This window comes from Antechinus flavipes, chromosome 1, assembly GCF_016432865.1.
Source record: "Antechinus flavipes isolate AdamAnt ecotype Samford, QLD, Australia chromosome 1, AdamAnt_v2, whole genome shotgun sequence".
Taxonomy (NCBI): Eukaryota; Metazoa; Chordata; class Mammalia; order Dasyuromorphia; family Dasyuridae; genus Antechinus; species Antechinus flavipes.
In genome coordinates this window covers 445,653,550-445,677,152 of record NC_067398.1, presented here as the reverse complement: position 1 = coordinate 445,677,152, position 23,603 = coordinate 445,653,550, and the positions used below count along the sequence as shown (strand labels likewise).

Below are 23,603 nucleotides of genomic sequence, written 5' to 3'. Positions count from 1 at the left end.
GATTAATATAATTGTTCAAATATAATCTATATCAAATTGTTTTCTGTCTTAGGGAGAGGGGAGAGAGAAAGTCAGAAAGGTTTGGAACTTAAAATTTTATAAAAGTGAATGATGAAAATTATCTTTACATGTAAGTGAAAAAATATCATTCAGTCAAAAACCCCACAAAGACGGAGTTAAAAAAAAGAACTAAAACAGAATCTAATAAGCTTCAGCTGAAACAAAAAAGACAGGGGTAGCAATCATGATCTTAGATAAAGCAAAAGTAAAAATAGACCTAATTAATAGAGATAATTAGGGAAACTATATTTTGATAAAACATACTGAAGACATTGGAGTAAAATACAAAATAGTTAAAGTAAGTTATTTTGAAAAGGGCTCATTTCTCAAATAAATACAGGATATAGAAAAAAATTGACATAATAAAATAAAACCATTACTCTAATCAATAAGTGGTTAGAGGATACAGTTTTCAAAAAGAGAAGTCAAAACTATCAAAAATATATAAAAATACCATAAAATGTATTGACTGAAGAAATGTAGATTAAAACAATCTGAGATACAACTATCAAAGAAATGATAGTTGTTGTAGGGGATGAAGGAAAAATAGGTACACTAATAAATTGTTGGTGGAATTGTGTAGAAGTAGCTATTTTGGAGAATAATTGATACCCACAAGGCTAAAAAATGCTACATAACCTTTGAATCAGTGATATCATTACTAGGTCTATATCCCAAAGATATCAAAGGAAAAGGAAAAGGACCTATTTGTACAAAAATATTTATGGGAATTATTTTTTTTTTGGTGGTAGCAAACAATTGGAAATTGAGAATATGCCCATCAATGGGGAAATGATTGAGCAAGTTGTGGCATATGACTATGAGGGAGTACTGTTTTAAAATTTAATTTATTTTTTCTTCAATTTTAATTCCCAAAGTGTCTTTTTCCTTCACGTCTCATTTTGCACTAAAAAAGGCCATCTCTCTCGCTCTCTCTCTTTTGCTCTCTTGTCTTACTCTCTTTCTCACTCTGGTTCTCTGGCTTGCTCTGGCTCTTTCTGTCTCTCTCTCTTTGTTTCTCTCTCACACACATATACATACCCTCTATTATCATCCATCTATCTATAGGTGTTTTAAATGGTGATGTTTTGTGACCATATGACTCACACACATACTTTTTGTGTGTTTGAGTAGGAAGAGAGAAAGAGCAATAGATCAAAACACACATGCATACATGTGTGTATGTGTATATATATATATCACATATATACACACACATATCCATACACTTATATGCCCTTGGACTTAAACATATATCTATGTATACATTTTACATAGATAAATAGAAGCTCTTCTGTGAGTATGAAAATGGTGACATGTAAAACTATATTATACATACTTCTGTTTCCAGTTTTGTCTCTGAAAGGGCATAACATCTGCATAAGCATTTTGTAATTGATTTGAATATTTATATTACTTAGAATAGCTTAGTTCTTCACAGATATTTTTCAAACAATATTGCTGTTACTATATACATCTTTCTCTTAGTTTTATTCATTTTACTCTTTATTATTTCGTGCACATCTTTCCATGTTTTTTCTAATCAATCTACTAATTTCTTACAGATTCCACTGCAATCATGTATCACAACTTGTTTAGTCATTTCCCAGTTAATGGATATCCCCACAATGCTATCACAAAGAGGGCTGCTATAAATATTTGAGAATATATAAGTTCTTTAGGTTTCTTTTTTCTGGTCATTTTGGGAAATAGACTTAATAGAGTTATTGTTGGGTTAGAGGGTATACACAGTTTTATAACTCCTTAGCCATAATTCCATAATTGTTCTCCAAAATGATTGGCTGAGTTCAGGTTCCACTAATAGTATATTAATGTCCTAGTGAGAGAGTACTATTGCTCTGTAGGAAATAAGGAGACAGGTGGTTTAGAAAAACAAGGGAAGACCTGTGTGAACTGATACAAAGTACACAGTGCTGAAAGTTCATTGTGCACAACAGCAATATTGTATTGATGATCAACAGAAAGACTTGATGACTTTGATCAATACAATGATCCAAGATGATTTCAAAGAACTCATGATAAAAAATAGTGTCTCCACAAAGAGAGAATTCATGAACTATGAATGTTAATTGGAGTATAATTTTCTTACTGTCTTTATTTTTCTTGATTTTTTTGAATATGACTAATATGGAAATATATTTTACATGATTTCATATATATAATTGATATCATCCATCCAATTTCTGGGGTTTTTATGCCACTCTAAAAAGAACTACTACAGATATTTTTGTACATCTTTTTCCTTTTTGATCTCTTTGGAATATTTCAATTTATATTTTCCTTTGAAACTTTGCTTAGAGATTTTTTAGATTATTGTCTTTTAAGTATGTGTATTGAGTTTCCCTTTCAGGCTAAAAACTTTATACATGCAGGTAGTATTATTGTTGTTTGTTTATTTTCCTAGGTAACTTCTTGAATTTGGACTTTATAGTACATTTGAATAATCCTTACCTCAGTATTAGAAAGACAAGGGAGAGATGGCAACTGTACTGTATTTCAGCCTTTAAATTTCCTGTTATTTTCACAGCGAGGTCAAAGGGCCTATATGCTTTCAGTCTTCAAAGGTGGTGTGATTTGGGGAGAAGTCTGCTGTTTTCCTCATCTGTGTTCTGGTTCTTCTTCAGGTAAGGTCTCTGGCAATCATAATCTTTCTTTGTTTTTTAGCTATCAGTGGTCCCCATGTAGTACTTTTACTCTCCTGTGTCCATAAACACTCCTTTCCAATTTCGAACTAAGACCCCTACGTGGTTAAGACTCTTGCTCCCTTGTAATTGCGCCCTTCCTTCCACTTTGGGACTCTAATCCGGAACTTGACAATGGGCAATGAAATGATCAAATGGCACCCTTTTTGGTTTCTAGTACTAGCTTAGGGGAACCCTGTAATCAATTTTTTTTTTCTTTTTTTCCTTATTTTATTTGAAAAAACAGAATAAGAAAAAAAAAGAAAAACAGAAAAGGAATGAAAAACAAATAAATCAAAACAAAAGAGAACATTATTATGTGCTTAGCAAAACATCAGGGAGGATTAAAAATATATAACAACAAATTATCAGATGAAGGAAGTATATATATATATATATATATATATATATATATATATATATATATATATATATATATATGTAGAATACATTATATTCATGAATGTCCATTTTTTCTGTACTTCCTTATAATTTATTCTTTGGTTCTCTGCTAGGCACCTTATTTATTTTATTATTTTTTCCCCTTTTCATTCCTCCCATCATCCCCAAGGAAGCTACAGTTAAGAAAAGATATATTTATATATACTTTTGTAGATATGTACATATACATACTTCCACACAACACCTTATAAACACACATCTTTCCTATTCCTGCTGACACTGCTTAAATTCTGCTCCATAACTTACCTTGCTGTTATTTTACCTCCCTTTAAGGATCCCTCCCATCTTTTTCCCTAACACTTGGCTTCTCCAATCTGCCCATCCCTCTCCTCTTATTTCTTTATTAGTACAATAGTGTTTTTTTTTTTTTTGCTTTCAGTTTTATTAATTTTCCCTCTTATTTTCAGAATTTTAAATTAGATATTTAACTGGGGGTTTTAAATGGGTTCCTTTTCTAGCTTTTTTAGTTGCATGCACAATTCATTGATCTCTTTCTGTTTTAAGCAAGTAAGCCTCTAGTGATATAAAACTTTCCCTAAGAACTGCTTTCTTTGGTTGCATTCCACAAATTTTGGTATGTTGCCTCATTATTGTCATTCTTTTGGATGAAATTATTGATTGTGTCTATGATTTGTTGTTACATCCATTTATTCTTTAGGATCAAATTATTTAATTTCCAATTATTTTTGGTCTATTTTCCCCTGGACTTTTATTACATGCAATTTTTTATTGCAGCATGTCTGAAAAGGATGCATTTACTATTTCTGCCTTTCTGCATTTGATTTTGATGTTTTTATGCTCTAATATATAGTCAATTTTTATGTAGGTTCCATGAACCACTAAGAAAAAGGCGCAATCCTTTCTGTCTCCATTCACTTTCTCCAAAGGTCTATCAAACCTAACTTTTCTAAAATTCTATTTATCTCCTTAACTTCTTTCTTATTTATTTTGTAGTTTGATTCATCTAGTTCTCTGAGAAATAAAGATTGAGATCCCCCACTATTATAGTTTTGCTATTTCTTTTTGCAGCTCTCAATTTCTCCTCTAGGAACTTATATGTTGTATCTGTGTCACTTAGTGCATATATGTTTAATATTGCTATTACTTCATTATCTATGGTACCCTTTAGCAAGATGTAGTTTCCTTCCCTATCTCTTTTAATTAGATCTATTTTTACTTTTGCTTGATCTGAGATCAATATCATTATCCCTGCTTTTTTAATTTCACTTTAATTTCACTTGAATAGATTCTGCTCCAGCCCTTTACCTTCACTCTGTATGTCCCCCTTATTTCTTTATAGATTTTGGAGGATGCTATACCCTTCATGATATATTTGCAGTATTGTCTATTGAACCCATTCCCAATATGAGTAGGTTTTTAGAACTGAGTCTTGCTTCCTCATCTGTCTCTTTGTCCATTCTTCCTCTGAACCTCATTTGTATAATTTGATTACTCTTTTTACCTTAACTCTGCCATTCTTTCTTTTGAGCTACCCTGTTGTTGATGTGAATCTTAAACATTTTTTTTTAAAGCCAACATAAACAATTTGTCCATGTTTAAACACTTTGTCCATGTTGGGTTGCTTAAAATTGATCTTTGATATTGGCTCTTATATGTTCAGTTTTCCATTAAATTCAGGTTTGGTTGATAAAAAGTCCTGAAAATTTGCAAGTTTTTTGATGGTCCATTTTTTCTCATTCAGGATAATATAAATAATTAATTACTGGATATGATATTTTTGGTCACAGGCCTAGCTCTTTTGATTGTCAATAGATATGATTTCAGGACCTACAGTCTTTTACTGAAGCTGCTCATAAGTCTTGTACAATTCTAATTGTAGCTCCAGCATATTTGAATTGGTATTTTTTTTTGTTTGTTTCTTACAAAATTTTCTCTTTGATTTGGGGTTTTTGAAATTTGGAAATAATATTCTTATGTATTTTCCACACAGGATTTCTTTGAAATGATGATTAGCGGATTTTTTCTATTTCTACTTTCTACATGAAGAACTCATGTTCTTCAACTCAAGGACAATTTTCTTGGATTATTTCCTGCATTATTATGTCAAGGTTCTCTTTTTGGTCACAACTTTCTAGCAATCCAATTTTTCTCATATTTTCTCCTCTAGATCTGTTCTTTCCAGATCTGTTGTCTTTCATATAAAACATTTCACATTGTTTTATTTTCTCATTCTTTTTATTTTGTTATTTCTTGATCTCTCATAGCTTCACTGGCTTCTCCTTGCCCAATTCTAAATTTTCAAAGAATTTTTTCATCTCTGAGACTCTATCTTCTTTTCTAGTTGGTTAATTTTTTTTTCATAATCTTGTTTTTCTTGGTTTTAACTTAATTTTTTCCCCTTAATAGCACTCATTTGATTTTTAATTTTTTAAAATTTCTTTTATAAATTCTTTTTGGATAGGGAACCATTTCACATTACTCTTTGGGGTAGAAACTTTTTTTTAACTGAAGTATCCTCTTCTGAAGATGAACCTCGATCTTCCTTGTTCCCATGGTATGTTTCAGTAGTAGGGTTCTTTGTTCTCTGCAAGTTCAGTTTTTTAAATAACAATTATTGGTGTAAATATCTTTAATTGTGGGATGGAAATGATGCCTCAAGCTTTCCTTCAGCTGTCCCCTCTGACCAAGAATCCCAAACGAGGAGCTCCACCCTCCTGCAAGTGATCACAGCCAACAGCATAAATGCCCTGCTGCTACTTTCCTTATGGGTGTTCTGGTTCCTTCTCATTCAGGGCCAAGTCTTTGCAGCACAGCTGGGCCTATTATTACCAATCAGTTGAGGTTCACTAAATGTTCCCCTACTCAAACCCTGACTCTGCAAAATGTCTGAGAAGTGAAAGTCTCTGTGGTTCCTATTGAGAACCACACCTACCTAGCCCGAGGGGTCCCCACTTGACTAGGTGTTTCCATCCAGCTAGCCTGGGAGGTTTTTGCACTTTACAGGGGTTAATCCCAGCCTGGGGGCTTTCTTTAGAAGGATACCTGTTCTGCCCCAAATCTTGTTTTTTCACCTTTCTATCTTCTGCCCTGAAGTGCAAATGTGTTCTATTTGTGGGGAAAACCTGGAGAGCTTGAAATTTACTACCCTAGGCCACAGTCTTTCCAGGATCATCCTATAATCACTTTTTAATCTGGTATACAATACTTTAATTATCTCTGAGTTCTAAGTGCTCCTAGTACCATTGCTTTTGCTGCTATCACTTTAGCATCCTACAAATCTCACAGCAGATAAATCTTTTTGTGATCCAAATTCTTGACTAGCCCCCATCTGACTATTCATGGAGCCTTCTTTCTGTCTATATAAGCGGCTCTGGGTTGTAAAAAAAGATTCCTTGTGGTTTTTATTGTTGTTGTTGGTTTTCCTGCTTACAATCTGCTTTGACATGTTTTTTAAAATTGTTTTGAGGAGAATATTGGTTGAGCACTGGAAAAGTGCTCACTTTATTCCACTATTTGGGTTATACCCTGGAATTACTTTTATAGAGTAAACATTGCATTGAATTATTTGCATTTGTAATTTTCTAAGCAACATTAATTTAGTGTTTACTCTGTACAAATTCCTGTCAAATAAAGAGAAAAAAAACAGTACTTTTCATATCTGCAATGAGCTTTTATTTTGATAGGGCAGGTAACATATATACACATCTATACAATTCTGTATAGGGTTTAAATTACATATATTCCATGATTTTATACTTGGCTTACAGAAACTTAGAAGAAAAGGTATCCTCTTCAGCCATCACTGAGGGAGATTCATTTATAGCCATGGTCATAGCTGAGATATCTTTGGGGGCAGTAGTATGGTCTTGGGGGAATTAGTAGTAGCATGTACTAGATGAAACGTGTGGTGAAAGAGCATCTAATTTTCCTCTACATGAATTACTAAGTGACATATACTTCCTTGTGAAAAGATATATCGACTTTAAGACATGACATGTAAGAAAGAATATGAATAGACATAGGATTATTTTGAGATGATGAGGGTTGGGTTAGCCTGCATCACATCTATTGACTAGAGTTATCAAAAAATGAATCAGAATAATTGACATTAGGCTTCTGAGCCTGGTTAATTTTGTGTAAATTGGTAAGAGCTCTTTTAAAGCTACAGATAATTTTAAAATCACTGCCAAGATTATACTTTATTAGCTTTTTGCAAGACAGAAATTACAATATATTACTGTTATTATATAATATATTATAACAATATTAATTATATATGTATATATTATGACAATATTAATTATATATGTATATATTTATTTATACATATGTATATATGCATACATAATATACATATATATTTTTATATATATATATATAATACACACACATATACATACAAATTAGTGGAAGGAGAAATGTTTTCAGAGCTGATTCTAATACATATTATCTTGTGATCTGGGAACATTTACTGAACTTTTCAGTGCTTTAGGCCTCAATATCTTCCAGGGGTCCTCAAACTTTTTAAAAAGGGGGCCAGTTCACTGTCCCTCAGACTGTTGGAGGGCGGGACTATAGTAAAAACAAAAACTTTGTTTTGTGGGCCTTTCAATAAAGACACTTCATAGCCCTAGGTGAGGGGGATAAACATGCTCAGGTGCTGCATCTGGCCCATGGGCCGTAGTTTGAGGACCCCTGAAATTTCCTAAAGAAAGCCTCTTGCCAAAGAAAAGAGGAAAAATCACCTACCCTACTTTGTAGCTCTTTGAGGAAAAGCTCTTATAACAATGTAACATCTGTTAGTCCTTTTACACCATTTTACTTCTCTCTCTCCTCTTCACTTATGCCATTCTTTTTTTTTTTTAAAGGTAAAGGATATGTATAGGGGCATACATGTACCCACACGTGCAATCATTGACATACAGGCACTAAGTGGTTACTCTCTGGTTCCAGATATGAGCAGGTTCAAAGGTCTCTCATTTAAGTCTCACAACTAAATCAACATGCAGGGTTATCATTATTTTGCTCTTGTTCTTTCATTTTATGACTCTACTAATGGTTTCGGGATTAGCTGTGTTAATGAGTCATGAAAATATCCAGTTTTAAAGAATTGGAAGGTGTAAAGAAAAGTGTCTGCTTACAAGAGAATATTCTTTTTGTTAACCATAAACTACAAAGGTAAAGAAAGCCAATAATATTGCTCTTACCTGTCTCACTTTCTATATATTCTAATGTTGTTTGTAATCACTATGTTGAGGGTGAAGTTTCCAAATTCCCAAAGTGAAAATCCCATTTTTTCTTAGCTTGTGTATACTGGAATACACAATTCTAGCATATAAAATGGGAGGTCACATAGATGCAGCTCAACAAAACTGTTTTGCCATACTTAACTAGTGCAGATGACCATTTCCCTTTCAGATAAAATTGGTTTCTGTCACTTAACTTTCTTCCATATTTATGTTATCAAATAATATTTCATAACCATTTGCAAAGTCATTATTCAGTATATAGCACTGGTCAAAAGATATGCCTTTTAATTCTCAAGGAGATAGTCCTTTGCAAAATAAATTAAATAGTAAGAAAAAGTTTTGGTAATGCAGCTAGCAGGTGTTTCCATCTGGAACAGGTTTAAACATTTAGAATTGAAAGCAAAACCAAAGGTAATATACAGAATTGCTTATTCTAATGATGTATCTTGATCCTGATTCAAAACAATATGTCTTCTGCCCATTTGACTTGCTTTCTCTTTTATCAGAATCTGCCTTTTTAACTGTCTCTCTCTCTAAATTGGAAAACCAAAAAAAATTCTTCTCTTGTCTGCTTCAGTGTAGATCAAAAGTACCAAATATGACAGAAATCAACTCCTACCTCTCAGTTCATGAAACCCAGTACTTCTAGAGTTGTGGGGCTTAAGAAAAGTGGTGTTGGTTTAATACTACAGTTCCTGATATAGATAGATGTTTCAGAATATTTTTTTCCTGGGATAAGGGGAAATCAAGATAATACTTGATTATATTAATCTCCTATAGTGTTAGGTGTAAAGATTTCATTTAGTTGAGTGACCCAGCATAATAGCTTTCTTACTGAATATTGGGATAATAATAATAAATATTATTACTGTTGTGAGTCTTGAATATGTACTAAATTCATGACTGATAACTGTGATTTAAAATGGTCAAAGCTTCCTTCTTTCTGTCACCACCTGACTAATTGTTTAGGTTATTAATATTTATACAGACATGGAATGAGTATATTAAAATAGAATTACTTGCCAATTTTGTCATGCTTGGTATTTTTTTCCCTATCTCCAATTTTGGAAATTGCTTCCATTTGAAGTATCTTGGTACATTGACTTTGAAGTCAGGAAGAGCTGGGTTTGAGTCCTGCCTTTGACACATAGAAGTTGTGTTACACTAATCAAGTAACTTATCTCTCAGCCCTCCAGAAGACTATTATTCTAAGTTGAAGAGAAGAAATTGATCTTCATTGGTAGTTTTCTTTTTGTGATTTTGAGTTTCACTTTAATAATAAAACATATAAACATGTTGTTTCCTAGTTAATGTTAATACACATCTGATGCTGGCACAATACTGTTCAAAATTCTCTAGAGATTTTCCATTGCCTTTCTTTTTTTTTTTTTTCTGTTGTTTGCTCCTTTTTTTTAATATTTTATTTTATTTTATTTAATAATAACTTTATATTGACAGAATCTATGCCAGGGTAATTTTTTCCATTGCCTATCTAATGAAATGGAGATTTCCTTTAGCATTCAAGATTCTATACAATCTAGCTTCAGCTTATTTCTGTTGTAGCTCACACTTCTCCCTTAGCCCATTTCTCATACCCCTTCTTCAAAAATGTGTGTATATATATGTATACACGTATGTATACACACATGTGTGTATGTATGTATATATATGTATGTATGTAGAGGATTCATACCTATGATCTTTTGTAAAGCTTTAAAAAAAATTCTCAGCACCTTTCCTACAGTAGATGTGTTTTTTGTGTATTGACTTATTAATTTGTAACATATGACATCATTTTTCTCTAGGAAAAATAGTTCAAGGAAAGGGGAAGATGGCATCTCTACTTATTGACTATGCTTTTTTTTTCTAGTCTGCATACAAATATATTTATATGTCTCTCTCTCTCTGTATATAAGCATGCATGCAAGTGTATGAGTGTTAGGGATATTGCAGAAGCAACCAGACTCTGATTCCTAAATATTCTACAGACTAAAAGTGAGGATATTCGGTAAGTGGTGATGTCCTCCCTCCCCCCTTTTTGGAACCACTGTCATTATGGAAAAAATGGTGAGAGCACATATTCTAAATTAGCAATTTAATATACAAAGAAATTCATCTACTATAGATAGGGTACTGAGCAACTAAAAAATAACTTTACATCAGTCCTATGTCTGTATCAGCATCCTATCCACCTATCCACCTCTGTCTCTAGTTTATCCTATGCCTAAAATTTTAGTGTAGAAATAGCAAGAACATTTTTTTTTTGTGAGTCAGATTTGCTCAGAGACATTTATTTATGAGTTCTGAAGTAAGGTTTGTCTGTAAATTCTAAATGTCCACCTTATTTTATTATATTTAGTCAGTGTTTGTCTTTCTCAGGTCCTCTTTATTAGGATTACCCAAACTTCCCTTAGTTTAGGGCCATGAGTTCATTGTTCTGGTCTAAAACAATTGGTCTGCAAAATTGAGACTCATTGTCATTGCTGCAGCTCTGTGTGTGTGTGTGTGTGTGTGTGTGTGTGTGTATGTGCACGCGCGCATGTCTGTGCATGTAGGTATGCACTCACCAATGCAATTTACATTAATCTCTTAAACAAAGGAATATGATTTTATTATCTAGAATGATAGTGACTCTTTGCCCTTGAACTAGTAACAGATTCATATATCTAATAATGACTTGCCTAATATGAATTAAATCAACCCCATTTTCATACTTTGCTGATACAAGTTCTATTTTAAAATGCAGATTACACTTCACCTAAGTACTATTGTCTTCGAGAAAAAGGATATTTTTTCATCGTCGCTTCTATGTACACTGTTCAGCAATTTTTTGATACTTTTTTGTCTCTTCATTCTCACATATTATCCTTCCACATTTACTTGAAGATAGTATTTCAAGAAGTGGCAGAAATTCAGCAGTTTCTTTTTTTTTTTTCCCTTCCAAGCAATGAGGAAAAAAAAAAATCCAGCAATATTGTATGATGAGTTAAGCATTTTCTTTAGGATTTCTTTTTTTATCTCAAGTAGAACCTTTACAACTTGAAAGCAGAGCAGAAACTCAGTATTCTTAGTTTTAATAATCCAAGGAGCTTATTTTCATTTTCTCCAGCAGAAGTGAAAAAGATACCTTTCATGAGTTGGAAAATGTAGTTTAGTATTTTGAAATTAATTATAATTTTATATATAGTAATAAAAATATAATAGTCTTACTTGGTTAACTGTAGCCTAGCTTATGGGACTTTTAATTTTCCCCCATTATTGAACTAGGAATTTTAGCCCTTACTTTAGAATGTAGGTGGCTTGTTTACTAGAAGTTGGGTAAGATAGGGAATATATGTCGAGAGATTTATTTCCTCTGAACTACCATTAAAGTGAATGTGATTTTTTGCATGAAATCTAAGCGATTGGGAGTATCTTGGGTTTATGGATTATCTCCAGTTATTTTGAGCAGAATTATAAACTTTGATTTTGAAAATCATGTATAAGGATGATTATATTTATTTTCATAAAATTTCTCTTGATAATTAGCCTTTTCTAAGTGTGTGATATCTAAGAAATTTTTAAAAATTAACTTGAAAATAGAAAATCTTTTATTATGGGCTAAGGAAGATACATTCATGTAAAATTAGAAATTCTTTGATACTTAAATTAATTTCTCCATTTCTCCATTTTATAGTTGAGGAAATTGAGACAGAGGTTAGGTGACTTGCACAGGGTTACATAGCAAGTAAGTGGCTGAGGATTAATTAGAATTTATGTTTTCCTAACTCAAGTTTCAGCACTTTATCTACTTGAACTTTGTGAAAATGCTTAACCTGTAAAATGAGACACTATATGTGTGTATGTAAGTGTGTATATATGTATGTGTATATTACATATATATATGTACATGTCATCTTTTCTCATTCTAAAATTCATAACTGTAGTTTTAATATAAATTATTGTTCATATCATATTTCTCCTATACTAATTCAGTCATAGTCAGTGAACATTTATTAAATGTCTACTGTGTACCTGAAATTTTGCTAAGGGCTGGGGATAAAAATAAAAGACCCTGTTCTTACTGGAGGACATAACACATAAAAAGAAACTGAAAAATCTGATGTGGATTGTTGGGAGAATGTTGTATGGCATTATGATATCATAGGGAAAGGGTAATGATCTAAAATTGTGTGAGTTTCTGAATTTATTAAATTTTGCATAATGAAGCATTTCTGGAAATAATGAAGTCCAGGGAAGTATTATCTTGCTGATCACTTGACTTTTTTTCTCCTCTTGCCTATTATAAACAATTTCAAATGTAAATTTTAGGACATTCAGGTATATGTATCACTTTTATTCCAAGCTTTTCTTATAGTACTACTAATATAGAAAATCTAAAAACTATAGACTATTAAGAAATCTTACTCATTATTTAATCCAATCTATGTATTAAATATGTTGAAAACTGAAATCCAGAGATATGCATTAAGTTGCCCAAAGTCATTTTAGTAGTGATAGGATTAATAGTAAAATCTATGTTTCCTAACTCTAGTGGAATATGTCTTCCACATACAAAATATCAAGTAGCTAGTGTAAATTTATTATCTTTATCTTTTAGTTAAGTATTCACTCTAAACATTATCTTACTCTCCAAAAATATTTTTATAGGTTCCAAGGCATTTCAAAAATTAAATTTGATGCATTCTTATCACATCACTTATCATATCACATCTCTATATTTTTAAATTTAACATCAATAAACATGGAAACCAATTTGTGGCTTTAGAGATTCAATTAGCAAACTTTTATTAAGTGAAATAACACCTAACACTTGACAATATTCTGTGTGTGTGTATTTGACTAGATTTGACTAAAAATAAATCCAAAATCTTTGAGGTACATTGGTTGTCAAAGAAAGACTAACACCTCTGGCATGAGGACTTGTTGAGCTCTTTTCAGGACTGCTTGTCTACCTTTGGTATTTATCATACTAAGCTCTCTTAAGAAGATGTAGCATGTGCTCTGGACTCAACCCCACTGAAATCATCTTAACAGACAGGCTAAAACAAGCTGAGGCAACTGGTGGTCCTTAAATGCAAGTGAGTAAGGGAGAGGTCTACTCCAAGCATGTAAAGACATCTTCCAGCAGAATGAATGGATGGATGAGAACAATTTGTTCCAATGGCTGTGAAGATGGCTGAAGCAGGTGTAATAGAGAGCTTATAGCTTGGTCAGGCATCGGAGAAATCAAGGTCATCCAAAGCATTGCTGGATACCATGACTTTTGTCCTGCCCCTGGACTTTGGTGATTCTGGAAGAGAGAATGAAGCTGATAACTTTGCACAACTGTGTCTCACTTAAATCCAATTCATGAATAAATCAACATATCATCAGTGTTGTCATTGGTCTTCTTCAAAAAAGAAGGATGAAGGACAGTTAGATGGTACAGTGGATAGAGTACCAGTCCTGAAATTAGGAAGGCTTGAGTTCAAATCTGGCCTCAGACATTTAACACTTAGTAGCTATGTGACTCTGGACAAGTCACTTCACTCCAGTTGCTTCTCAAAAACAGAGATAAAACAAAAAGAAAGAATGGACAACAACAATTAAATCTCCATCAAGTAAATGCAAATTAATTTCAATAGGTAGGAGTTAAGCGGAGGGCTGTTTCACTCTGGTGTTCAGAAAAGGCCTCGGGTATGACATAATCCCTGACCCAAGATAGGAATTTCAAGAGTTAGAAATGAGAAAGGAGAAAATGCCATATATAGAAGATAGCTTGTGAGAGAACTCAGAATGATAGCTGGAATGTCATATATAGGGAAGAGTAAATAGATCAATTTGATGGAATGTAGATGAGAATATGAGAAGTAGTGTGGAATCAGCGTGGAAAAGATAGAGATTGTAGAAGGGTTTGAATTTAGTGCAGTCTTTAGTTTTGGCATCTTAGAATTTGCCATATATGGTGTCTAGATATTGTTATTTCATCATGTGCACTTAGCATATAAGTTTGTTTGTCTTAGATCTTGCTATTTAATTATATATATATATATATATATATATATATATATATATATATATATATATATATATAAAGTATGTCAAAATTTTGAGTTTGGACCTGCAATTTAATTTATATATGAGATTCTAAGTGGAACTCATCTTCCAGGCTAATAACATCTCTGCTTCTCATAGTTTTAAACAGGTACCTAGAATGTTGAAAGTTTAGGTGACTTGCTTAGGGTCTCATATTCAGTATGCATTAGATATCAAACTTGAATCCAGTGCTTCCTGCCTCCAAGGCTCTTTCCTTATGCACTATGCCATGCTACCTCTTTCTTCACAGTGGTTTAATGTTGCCTTTTCCTGTCTCTCTCCATATACCTATTGGATCCAAGTCAATCATTTAATCTATGTGACATGTCACTTGGTAGTATATTTTTGGAAATTGTTTCCTCAGGAGCTTCAGTGGAAGCAGCCAACCTGAGATATTGACTCCGTAGAAAAACCTGACAGCTTAGTCTCTATATTGATCCCAGACAAATCCGAGTACAGCTCACTACCACAGTCTTGTAAGTGGCCACTGCCAAGGTTATATACATTGTCTTTGTAAGCTGTTTATGACTAGGATAAAGACTTATTTTTTTCTTGTTAGCCTGTGCATATTACTGGTGTCTCAGGTTATGTCAAAAGCTTTGCAAAACGTTTTCTTTTTCCTATATAATATACTAGTATTCTTTTCTCTTCTTTCTACTTTATATTAAACAGGATGATTTGTACTTCGGTCTGCTACATTTTGTAGGATGTTATATCAAAACAAAATCTCAATTTGAAATTATAGAATTCAGACCTATAAGGGAACCTGGAGATCATCTAGGGTAGTCATCTCATTTTACAGATGATTCAGTTGAGACCCACTGAAATTGTACTTTCAGAGAAGAAGTCATTACTACAGGGATTACATTGATGTCAGACATTGTGCTAAGCCCTGGAGGCCCTACCTATTGGCAGAGTCAAGATTTTCAATTCATTTTCCTTTCTACTATACAACAGTGCCCCCCCTTTTTTTAAGAATATAGATTTGTAGTGTTCTGGTTGGTTTTCTGGAGGTCTTTGGGGCAGCCTTCTTTTCAGCAGAATAATCACTACAAGAATAGCCAGGGATAAAGTCCAAATTCTTTATTATCTCCTTCACAGTCTATTTTCTTTGCTTGGGGCCTGGGCCAGCTTTCTTGAGGTTCTCCAGAATGTGTCTTGGTTTCTCTGGGGGAGGCAGGAGGATCACCACCACAGTCTCTGCCTTGAAGTCTCTCTCAGCTGGAGGGGTTATTCTCTGGTTTCCAGTCACCACAAAGGTGGGAGATAGAATGAATCTGTCTGACTGAGTTTGTCCCAGCTTATATGCAGTTTACTGACTATAAACTAATCATTATATCACTAGGGAACTATTATTTGATGTAAGATTAAATAATTCATAGTGAACTAGAGAACTATTAATTACCATGCTAAACTAGATAATTATTGTCTTATCAATTCCACTGACTTAATACCTTGTAAAAATCCTTGTTTTAAGTACAGAGTCCTGGCCCATAGATTAATTTAAAAAATTATAATTCAAAAAGGCAAAATAAAATTATTTTAATCAACCATCCATGGGGGAAAATGTTGATTTATTAAACAAAACAACAATAAAATAGGCAAGTTGTAATTCTACCATAAAAAAAGAAACATTATTTTAAATTTGAAAATTGTCAACTACATAGGAACTAAAGAATTTCAGTAGGGATATAAGAGGCTGTCTATCTAGTTTGACATACTTCACCTAGAATCTTGTATATAACATCTCTTTTTTGAATTTACTCTGTGCCTTACTCATATTTAAATTCATTCTTATAATCACTAAAACTGTCCTGACCATCAGCACTGTCCTGGACATCTCTTTTTCATATTTTAACACTAATGAATCAGTACAACATATCTGCCTCTCTGCCTTTGAATCCTTGTTTGAATCCCACTTATTCTTTTCTTTCTGAGCCTTAGATAACCCTTTGGTGATCCTACTCTTAAGCTATGGAATTTTGCTGAAGGAAGTCATATAAATATATTGACTGGAAATACTGTAAATTTGCACTGTCTAATCTTAACTGGACCATTACTGTTTCATGAGAATCCTTTTACTCTTTCATGATTGCTCCCTATGGCAACTTGATTCAACATTCTTTTCCTTTTTTTAGCTACTTGTATCTATTCCTGCCCTTTCCTATCACATGGTAATATTCACCAAAAATTTTGACATGATTCCTTTTCTTTCCATTTGAATGATGGATTGAAAGAGGGGATTATTCTCAACATTGAGGCCAGTATCTCTACTTTTGTACTCTTGTGTGCATCCTCTCCCAACTTTTTGGTGGTAGAAACTTGCCCTCATGTCTATTCCTCCTTTCTTACAATCATTTATATTTGTCTCTTCCCTCAAACTATCATGCTATATATTTTTCTATCCTTTAATTGACAAAATCTTACAAATAAACTGCCTATAGCTATAATAAGTTAATGCTATTTTCATCACCACAACATAAGACAGAAATCCCAAGTTGAATTGGAATTTTCAGGTTTAAAAAAAAATACATATTCTTGCTGATCATCTTGATGATGCCCATTTACTGATTATATTTGGACCTGTTAGAGGTCAGTGACTACAACTTCCTCATTCTACACATAGAAAATTGAGGCCCAGTGAGCCAAAGTGACTTGGGCTAAGGACTGTGCAAGTAGTAAATATAAAGTGGAAATTCTATACATTATTCATTTCATAGGAAAGACTTCTCTCTTAGCTAAAAGTAGTTTTTTCTCAACTTTAGAGTCAAGAAATTAAATTGATTGAACTCTTCTTCTATAAATGTTCACTATTAATCTTTAGGAGTTTTTATGACATCACTTTGTGTTTTCAGTCTCCTTGATATAATAGGTTGGTTGATGTTTTTCTCCCCATTTCTTTGTCATAATTACTCTGGGAGAGGAATATATTTGGAAATGAAGATTACATATAATTATATGTAATTTTAAAAATTCATGAAATGTTGTACATTTTATGAATACTCAGCACTTCAATCTTGCTTTTTCTTCAGGCTTTCTTATTTTTTCTAATGTCCCTATCATTCACTTCATCTCAAATGTTTAAAACATTATATTTATCTTTCCCATTTCTCACCACTTCACACATTTTATCACTTAAAATACAATTAAAAAATCCTACCTTTCAATATCCCTAGCATCCCTTTTCCTCTATCTTCAGAGCCACCATCCAAGTGAAGGTCCATATTGCCATCTATTGAGATTATTGCAACATCCATTCTAATTAGCTATACTTCTATTCATACCTTCATCCTTGTAATCCATCTTTACACTATTGCTATATTGTTTTTTTATACATAAATTCATTCACATCAGTCATTTACTCAAAAACTAACTTATTCTTATTCACCAAACCAATTTCCAATGACTGATACTCAAAAATTTCTACTCTTCCTTTTCAGCGTTAATTTCCCTTTTCCCTATTGTATGCTTCCAGGGGAAAATAATAACAACAAATCATGACTTCTTTCCTCTTTACTATAAAAATGCTATATTTTCCCATCCCTGGATCTTGGTTCACACTGTTCCTAATGCCTGGCATATTAGAATTATTTAAATCTTTACCTAGATACTGAGGTATACCTATATATATATACTCTTCACTACTTTGGTGTAGATATGGATCTTATTTGTTAATGTTATTCCTGAAATTGTTCATCTATGAGTTTATTTAGCACACAAGACGTCTTTTCATTAGTTTAATATCTTTGAGTTTCCAGTGTAACTCCTGGTTTGCCTTTCTGCTATTTCTCATTCTTATTCCATGACTAGGCCACCTACTTTTTTTGGATTCCATGTTATTAATAATGTATTTAGTATTAATAATCATAGGTAGCTTTTTAGACCTTTGTAAAATTTATAACACATTATATTCACAACTACCTTAAACCTAGGTTTTCTTGAATTCAAGTCTAGTACTTCATCCACTATACTATTCTTATTAAGGATATATTTTGTTGTTGAATTTGTCCTCAAGCTGTATTTATTTATGAAACTTTTCTTTTTCATTAGCTTGAAAGCAAATTTAGGGGATTTCATCCTTCCCTGTAGAATAATTTCTTTCTTTTAGAGAACAACAAAGATTTTGCCTAAAGCTCCACCAACTATATATAGCAGAAGATAAGCTACAATGACAAACTAGTGCCAATTACTTCTTCAGTTTTCATTTATTCTTCAATTGCTATACTGTTCTCCATCATTAATCTTTTCTCTTCCCCCATAATCCTAACTAAATTATTTTTCATTTGAAAGTACATGCAGATTTATTTTTTTTTTTTGGATTACAAGTAGCTATTTCTTCTTTAGGGTATCTCCCTCCTTCTTCAGGAAAAAAAAAAATCTTTTTTCTACTCAAAGTTCCTGCTGCCCTTCTTGCTCTGTTCTACTCCACAATCTTTCTCTCTTTCTCTCTCTCTCTCTTTCTCTCTCTCTCTCTCTCTCTCTCTCTCTCTCTCTCTCTCTCTCTCTCTCCCTCTCCCCACCCCTCTCTCTCCTCCTTTTTTTTCTTGTAAAAACGAAACAAAATATAACAAAACATACCAATTTTTTTTTGAAACTGAAGTGGAATTCATGAAGAGGTATGATTTTTCCTTATTGAACTTCTTAAGTCAGAAATGATACATGACCATTTATAGTATATGGTATAGCAGGGTTTTATTATTATTATTATAGATTGGATTAAATGGCTAAGATTCCTTTGGATTCTAGAATTCTGGAATTCTGTTCAGAAGTGTTGTTTGACATATAAAAAAATCTGTCTTTAATTGTATCCATTCTGTATACTGGCGAAAAGTCAAAAGCTGTGACTGGAAGAACATTTTGTCATTAGTTAAATGATACCATGTCTTATTACATAACCATGCTTAAAAATCAAGTTCTAACCATTGACTGAGCATGGAATGCTAATCATAATGGAGAAATTGAAAGAGGTGTAAATCACAGGAAACGGTACATCTAACAAATAATCTATTGGGAAAAATAACAATTTATCTAACAGTACAGCTTAAGTGAAGTACAGTATTATTAATTCAGGACAGGAAATCTTTATTTCATCTTAATAAACATCATCAAGTTCTTCCTGTTTTTCTCAGAATTGCTCCCTGATCCTCCCTAGATGTCTTGATCTTTTATTGTCCCATTTATTTTCTCTGGATTCCTAGATGTAGCTGTATTCATGACTGTTCTTTTATTTTTTGCTAACATACATTCATAGGATTTTTATGGTTTGTTTTTAGGAAAGAAGGATCTCTTTATTTGTGAATATTCTAGTTCATTTAATTTCAAATTAGATTTTAAATTAAACAGCATTTAATATTTTCAGATTTTTTGTAATATATAACTGGGGCAAGTTAACATTTACTGTGCTATGTAATTAAACAATTAAACAATTAAATTACAGAACAATTTAAACAATTGTTTTGTTTAACAATTAAACAATTAAACAACAATTAAAAACAGAATTTAGATTTTTTTTTTAGCCATATATACTCTTTATCATATTTAAGATTTTGGAACAGTATATTAATTGTTAGAGGCCACTCAGATTCTTTTACTTCATTGTAAAAATAACAATATTTTTCATTTACAGAACACACACATGCACACTAGATGTATCTCTATTCCCTGTTTTCCCTGTAATATTTTCTGTAAAAATTTTAATTGAATCATTCGTATTGACATCCGTGCTAATTATATACAGAATAAGAATATTTGGGATAGAGATCCATTGTTGTTAGTGGACAAATGATATGATGCTCCTAGGTGATAAAAAGCAATGCTATTAAATTCCTATTTTTCATTTCATCTTTTCCTTCAAGAAAGATATTTCAACTGAAAAATTTGGAACAATTCTAGTTATAAGAGGATTGAAGTCTGTATTGGTTATGGATGACCAAAGTTAAAACACACTTTGTCCTGCCAGTGTTAATTCTTTGATTCATCCAACCTGATATTGTGCATGATATACTCTATATAAATAGATAAGGCAATAATTATACAGTTCTTTTATACTCTTTTCCATTAAAAAAAAAATCAGTTCTTTCATGGTCAGCTCTGTTTCTTCTTAGCCCACATAAAAATTCTCCAGGAGACAAGTAATATTATTTTATACTTCTATCTTTTTTAAGCCTTGCAACTTTTTGTTGTAATCCACACAGTCAAAGTCTTGGTTTAGTTGATCAAATAGATGTATTTTTTTTTAATTTCCTTGCTTTTTCCATAATCTAAAAAATGTTGGCAATTTGGTCTCTAGTTGCTTTGCTTCTTCAGATACCAGTCTGCCCATTTGGTAGTTCTCAGTTCATATCCTGCTTGGTATTTAAAATGAGCAGAGTTATTTGGTAATTTGATTATCATTTGTCATTGCCTTTCTTCATGTTTGAGATGCGAACTGTTTTTTTTTTGTTGTTGTTGTTGTTTTGTTTTCTCACTTCCTTCAAGTCTGAATTTTGCACTAATACATTCATGATTTAAGCCACAGTTAGTTTCGGGTATTGTTTTAACTGAGTGTATGGAGCTTCTCCACCTTTGGAAGCAAAGTATACATACAATCAATCTTTTTTTTTTTTTTTTTCTTCTTGTTGATCATCTGGTGATATACTCATGATGAGTCACTTCTGAGATTTTTGAAAAAGAATATTTGCTATGATCTGCAAGTTTTCTTGACAAAACTCTACTAGTCCCTTCCCTATTAGTCATTTTGGAGAGAGAGGATTTTTGTTATGAAATGATTAATGCTTTAAAAAAATGTAATGATTGAAAAAAAAGTGGGAAAGATAGAAAGTGATCAGCTATTATAAATGAATTAACTTCTTTAGTTCAAGATCTGTTAGCTATGAAGATAATCAAAATATCTATAGATATGATTTTCGTGCAGAATGAGAGAAGGTATAAAAAATTGGATGTATCCAAATTTTTTGCTAGTTTTTAAAATGAGGATAAAAGCAGAACCCACCAATTTTAACTCATGAGCTTGACATCAATTTCTGAAAGAAAAAAAAATTATAGAGAAAAGCATTTAATTGTTTTACCTAAAAGCTTGAAAAGATAGCATTGTTTATTAGCAACCATCATCATCAGATCACTAGGATGAAATCATAGTAATGAAAATTCATTTCTCTTTTATGATATATCAGGAGAATGCATGTATAATATATACATGAATTAAAGGAAAGACTCTCATGATATCCTTGTCAACAAGATTTGAATCTAGATCTTAATGGCATCAAGCCCACCACTATGACATATTTTCTCAAATTGCATAAATCAATATCTTTATTGTCTATTTTGTTTATGTATCTATTTATCATCATAGGAGTCTTTCAAGGTGTCCTGGATCTTTTTCTTAGTCTATAATACTTCACTTAGTGATTTCATCAGTTCCTGTGGATTCGATTATCATTCTATCCTTGATGATTCCCAAATCTACTTCTGCCCCAAACACTCTGCTGACCTTTATTCTCACATCTCTAATTTCCTTTCAGATATCTCTAATTAGAGATCCAGTAGACATCTTAAATTTAATATGTCCAAAATACACTAAGGTACATGATGATCATGATACTCCCCTACTCAATAAATTCCACTGGCTCCTATTTGCCTCAGAATCAAGTATAGAATGTTCTGTTTGATGCTCAAAGCCCTCCATAACCTTCACAACCCTTTCCTACCTTTCTAGTCTTCTTAAATATTACTCCCAATAAACATTCTTCAAATCAGTGAAACTAGCCTACTTGTTATTCCATGATGAAGACAATTAAGTCTCTCAGTTCTTGCCATTCTCTCTGCCCTGCATATTTAGGAAGAACACTTTCCCTCTTGCTCCCACAACTTCCTGACTTTATTTAATTCCCAAGTAAAAGCTCACCTTCTACAAGAAGCTTCCCACAATCCATCATAATTCCAGTACCATCTTTCTCTTAAATATTTCCTGTTTATCCTGCATGTATCTAGCTTTATATATATTTATATGCATGTTGTCTTACCTATCAAAATACAGACTCCTTGAGGAAAGGCAGTGTTTTTATTTATTTATTTATTTTGTACATTCTGTACTTGGCACAAAGCCTGGAACAAAGTAAGTCTTTAACAAATCTTTATTGACACTTAGATGTATATATACATACATGTGTATAATATATATATATAATACACATATATGTACATGTACATGCTTGTATATATGCATATGTATTTTTAAGAAAGGACAAGGGTAAGACAAATACAGATTTGTTCATCAAATCTTAGAATGTTAAAATTAGTGAGTAGTTCATAAACTCTTGATAGATATATGTATGCATCTATCTAATACAAATAAAAGGAGTCATAATTTTGTATGCCAAGAAATAAAATTAAAGAACATTTAACCTGCGTGATGGTAATCTGTCAATTGATAAATATTTATTAAGCAGAAACTGTGTGCCATATAGTGTGTGGGCTCCTGGGAATAACAAGACAGTAAAATGAAATAACCCTTGCCCTTAAGGAGCTTACATTTTATCAAGGGAGATGGCATGTACATCAATGATTATTGCCAAATAAGTGAAAGTTAATTTTGGATGGAAGCACTAACAATTTAGGGAGGAGAATTAGGGCTTGTCTCATCTAGAAGGCATTTAGATGGTGTAGTATTTAAAGTACTGCGCCTAGGGGCAACTAGGATAATACTTTGGATAGAGCACTAACTCAGAAATCTTGAGGACCTTAGCACTTAACACTTCCTACCTGTAGGACTCTGGGCAAGTCACTTAATCTCAATTGCCTCCAGGGGGAAAAACAAATAAAAACAAACAAACAAACAACAACAACAACAAACTCCACCAAAAACCAACCAGATAAGAACAACAAAAAAATAAAGACTTGAGCCTGAAATTAGGTGACAGACATGAGATAAAATTAGTCCAAACCACTAGTTATGTGACCCTGGACTATTCACAGACCCCCTCTGTCTGTTTCCTAAGGTGAGAATAATAATAATAATGTCTCCATAGTCGTGGGGATATTTATAGATAGTTTTGTAAACTTTTAATGTGATATAAAAAGTATTATTTATTGT

The 23,603-nt window shown here is 32.4% G+C and overlaps 1 protein-coding gene and 1 long non-coding RNA gene across 4 annotated transcripts in view; one reads left to right on the top strand and one right to left on the bottom strand.

The window, feature by feature from the left end:
* Positions 1 to 23,603, top strand: part of HNF4G (hepatocyte nuclear factor 4 gamma) — a 169,374-nt gene that overhangs the window by 78,222 nt on the left and 67,549 nt on the right. The window contains exon 3 of one of the 3 annotated variants that reach the window (XM_051970015.1): positions 2,609 to 2,705. The exons of the other annotated variants lie outside the window; for them this stretch is intronic. Within the exon in view, the coding sequence (XP_051825975.1) occupies positions 2,627 to 2,705 (79 nt within the window). The 5' untranslated portion in view covers positions 2,609 to 2,626. The remainder of the gene's footprint in view (positions 1 to 2,608; positions 2,706 to 23,603) is intronic. 3 annotated transcript variants of the gene reach the window in all.
* The window catches only part of LOC127543753 (uncharacterized), a 71,597-nt gene that overhangs the window by 45,447 nt on the left and 2,547 nt on the right, over positions 1 to 23,603 (bottom strand). The window lies entirely within an intron of this gene.